The sequence below is a fragment of the Phaethon lepturus genome, unplaced genomic scaffold (assembly GCF_000687285.1).
Source record: "Phaethon lepturus isolate BGI_N335 unplaced genomic scaffold, ASM68728v1 scaffold38020, whole genome shotgun sequence".
NCBI lineage: Eukaryota > Metazoa > Chordata > Aves > Phaethontiformes > Phaethontidae > Phaethon > Phaethon lepturus.
This window is the reverse complement of record NW_010510492.1, coordinates 898-5177: the sequence shown is the minus strand read 5'-3', so window position 1 is coordinate 5177 and position 4280 is coordinate 898. Positions and strand designations below refer to the sequence as shown.

Here is a 4280-nt window from a genome sequence, read left to right as displayed (position 1 = left end):
GCTCGGGCAGGTGGGGTCAGCAGCCACCTCCCGCGCACCTCACCCGCCCGGCTTGCTAGAAATCTTAGCGTCAAATAAAAGGTTTGCCCAGTACCTTCGTGCTGCCGCGGCGTGGTCTCCCGCGTGGAGACCGGAGACCCTCTGTGCAAGTGGCTGCCAAACGCTGTGCTGTGCCCTGCCTGGTGGTCCTCGTAGGCGAGGGCACTTTGGTGGGGCTTGCCCGGCTCCGGTACAATCACAGGAGCCCCTCTGGCGATGGAGCCACCCGAGTTTGTCACTGGGCTTGGCCTGTTTTTCAGGCTCTCTTCATAAGCTCTTTCCAGGTTCCTCGGGTCTTGGATGACATCCAGTGAGTGCACAGAGTGAAAAGTCCTGCCGGGACTGCCGATGATGGACCGCACATCGTGCTTTTTGGTACTCGAGGAGGAAGAGCCGCTGTCATACTTCAGTGGGGTACCCTGAGGACAGAAGGCAGATGGGACGTCAAAAGGCGTAGGGCAGAAGGGGATGCAGTGACCGCATCCCACCGGTTTCAATGGGACTCGTGTTTCCTCGTTCAGTGGGTCAGTACACCGGTTTACTTGGTCAAACGGCAACAGCCATCGGCAAGGCAGAGATAATAGCTCCGCACGGCGCAGGGCAGGGTGGAGCGCCCATCTTGCATGTCTTGTTGTGCTTCAACAAGATGATGGTGAGTCACTGCCGAAGGCTGGCTGTGCCCATCACGCCTCTCTCCTACACACACTGTGAAATGAGGTAGGACTATGAGGTGCCATGGGAACCCTCCAAATATTTGGAGCCCAACAGGAGACAGCCTGCCACGTTTCATCCGAACTGCTGGCCTTGCTGGGTTGACACTTGCCCATAAAGGGAGGAGACCAAGATTGTGTGCACCCAGAGTCACAACTGCCCAGGGCACCGAATTGACTCTGGCCTTGAACAAGAGCCAAACGCGTCCCCTTCCGTGTACGCATGTGGATGGAGCACCGCTTTCTTAACGTGCCGGGGTGCTCAGCTCCCTTCCCTGGGTTTTGTATTTATCCACTGGGAAGGATCATAGAATGGTTTGGGTTGGAAGGGACCGTTAAAGATCAAAGGATGGGGAAGGGCAACCTGTATCCAAGCAAAGCCTCAATTGTCACCAGCGATGTGTTTGCATCCCGAAGCCCTCTCTGCTCTCCTTTTACCCTGGGAATGGTCCCCAGGGTCTGGGCAAGGACAGCAGCCTGAGTAGGACCGATCTCGTCTGCTGTTCACCCAATACTCACCTGCGTGATGGAGCCTTCCTTCAGAGGTCTCGCCAGAGAGATGTCTGGCGTTCGCCTCAGCTCCTCTCGGGGAATCTCATGGATTGATCTTCCCGCTTCTTTCACCGTGGCCACCAGGCCTTCATGGGCTGGTTTCATTTTCAGAGGAGTAAGGCCTTCATGAGACCTGACCTTGTAGGCATCAGATAAGTCCCTCGGGGGAGTGTTTTCCCTCTTGAGCTGTTTGGCTTCTCTTCTGAGGTAGTCCTCATGGGCCTCCACGTAGGACCGAGGTATTCCTGCAACCCCCAAGCAGACGATGGATGCAGAGGGTGATTCCCCAGCCAGACACCGGACTCCCAGTCCCCACGTGGATGCTCAGTTCAAGGGGGTCTCTAGGTAGTGCATGTAACTCAGGGACTGGTACACAACTGAGCACACAGAGCAGCTGTATCACTAATGCAGCTGGGTCACCTCACAGCTACCACCACTTTCTGGACCCATTCTGCACTAGTTTCAACCTGCCTTCATGTGAGTCATGGAGAATTTCACCCCGACTTTGGCGAGAGCTTAGGTTGGTAGAAGCTGAGCAAGACTGAAAAGTCTCTCTGAGCACAAAGCTGAGGCTGCAGAGATCTGCAGCTGGACCTTGACGCGTCCACCCTTGTTTCCTCCTGCCCTAGCCTGACAACAAGAGCAACTAGCCTGACAACAAAGATACTCCCCCACGTTACCTCTGGCCGTGGCCATCCTCTGCTTGCAGGTTTTACCTTGTGTAATTGAGCCCCGCATGTGATGCTGCTCCTTTAGGTTATGGGGGCTGTGTCGGTCTGGAGGGATCGCTCGACCCATGAGACCTAGAAGGGGGAAAGTTGTGTTGTGACACAGGAGTTCATTTACAATTAATACACAATAACAGTGTTACCAGGGACTCCTGGAACAACAAGGGAAAACATCAACAATTTCTAAATTACTTGATTTCTCTTTTTTTTTAACACATGCTTCCTTCTTTTGTAGTCCTGAAACTGGTCTACCAGGACAGAAACCAAAGGCAAATGGGCCAGTCTGGGTCCCTTTTTTCCCATGCTGGTCAGACGCTGTCCTGTTGGGATGTGCTGCAGGGTACCAGCTAACCACAGCCAAAACACAGGCACGGGAAGGTGCATCATGTAGACAAGAGACAAGATGGGTCTCTGCAGGTGACTACTAACACGTGGGTGAAAGGTTTCACCCAGACCCACCTTCAATGCTGGCAGATAAGGTCTCACGGGCTGATAAGCCCCGGCTGATCCTCCCCTCCATCATATCGTAGGTTCGCTTGGTTCCTGTGGTCTCATGCGAAGCTCCCGAGCTCCTGCTGTCTTCTTTGGGACACTGAGAAGCAGCAACTCCACCTGGGGAACGGAACACCGAGAAGCACCATCAGGAGCACGGAAAGTCAGCACCGGCCAAGGGAGGGTGTTTACTGCTGTCTGCCTGCGTCGCTGAAAGGTCGGATCCCATCCCGGCATCAGCCACCGCCTGGCAACGCCAGAAGCGTCGCACCAGGTTGGCTTCCAAGAAATCCAGCTGGTGTTTTCTCCCCTCCCTGCCTGCCTCAGACTCCAGATCTGTGCCTCCCGCGCGGGCAGGAGCATCCGCCCTGTCGTGTCCCGCGCCCTCCGTCCCCGGTGGGGGCCAGACGTAGGCAGCGGGACAGCCCGGAGCCCGCGCGGCACTGGTGTGAGCAGCTGCGGTTCCACGGAACTTGGCCCTGTGGGTCTGGGGATTTTTATTTTATTTTTCCCTGTTTGTTTTCTTTTTTGCTAGACACCTACTGTATGGGATCATGGCCAGCCTTAACATTTCCCGAGACACTCCCCGGGTGAGAAAATCAGGAGAAAGGGGGAAGAGGCAAAGCTGAGAATGATCCCTTTGAAACGGCGGTGAGCCTGCACAAGAATTGGGACGGTCGGCGAAAAGTCCCACGCAGGACTGCCGGGGCAAGCGCCCGCGTGACGGGAGGCCACCGACCACCTCTCTGTCCAAAGGTGGAGCAGATGCCAGGCAGCATCACGCCTGCCCCGGGCGACGGGCATCCATCATGTGCGGCGAGCTGTGCGTTCAGCAGCAGCTTCTGATCCAGCTGAACGTCTCGTGCTTATGTAACGAGCTCCAAACGGGGACGTTGGCTTGGAGAGCGTTGGCTTGGAGAGATAACCGCCTCTGCCCGTCGTCCCTGGCCTGGCTGCCCCTGCCAAGGATCGCCGGTGCCCTGATCCTCCTCTTTCTGGGCAGAGAAGGTGGTTATACAATTAGAGAAAACGGAGGAGAAGTTAAAAACATCCTTTCCGTCGCGAACAACTGGGAACAAAAGTCCTCCTTGGCAAAACTAGCAATTAATAAAACGGGATCATTACAACTTCACACGCGCTATCGGTTTCTGCAGTCAGCACCCACTCAACGCAGAACGGGTTTGGGGATGTGTGCGGGGAAACAAGAGGGGGAACTGTCCCCGAGCCTTCACTTCAGATTCGTTTGACGGGAGAAATCTGGGGGTGATGTTCAGAACCAGCCAAGCACCTTGCGGCAGACGCAGGGCGACGTGCCTGCACCCTGTCATCGAGGCACATCTGTTGCCAGCAGCCCTCCTGCAGAAGGGGACGCAGTCCCAGGCCCCCTTTGTGCCGCTGGGAAGCAAGGGGAGGGCACGAGGGAGAAGAGAGACTAAACAGAAAGAAAAGCACTCCAAACCCACGTCCCGTGCCTTGCAGAAGCCATCAGCAATCATATGCGGAATGAGAATAACCAATCTAGCCCAATTCAGCTCGCACATGCTACAGGATCTCGTCTCATTACAGCCCTTTTATTTTAAGCACCCTCATGACACTGAAGAATTTGCAATTTTTTTTCTGCTTGCCAAAATTCATGATCACCAACAATTTCAGTTTTCTTATTTAATTTTTTTTTTTAACTCTTCCGCTCCGGGCTGCGAAGCCTTGCCGGGCTCTACGTGAGGAAGGAGAGAGGCAGCAGGACGGGTGAGGCTGCGGG

The 4280-nt window shown here is 55.1% G+C and overlaps 1 protein-coding gene across 1 annotated transcript; it reads right to left on the bottom strand.

Moving 5' to 3' along the window:
• Positions 1–94: 94 nt before the first annotated feature.
• On the bottom strand, positions 95–2641 carry LOC104628648 (nuclear receptor corepressor 2-like; the record flags this gene model as incomplete). The annotated part of the gene is made up of 4 exons (XM_010297304.1): positions 95–458; positions 1269–1546; positions 2018–2104; positions 2489–2641. Coding segments are annotated over 4 exons (882 nt in total), but the record flags the coding sequence as incomplete, so codon positions are not given.
• Positions 2642–4280: the final 1639 nt, after the last annotated feature.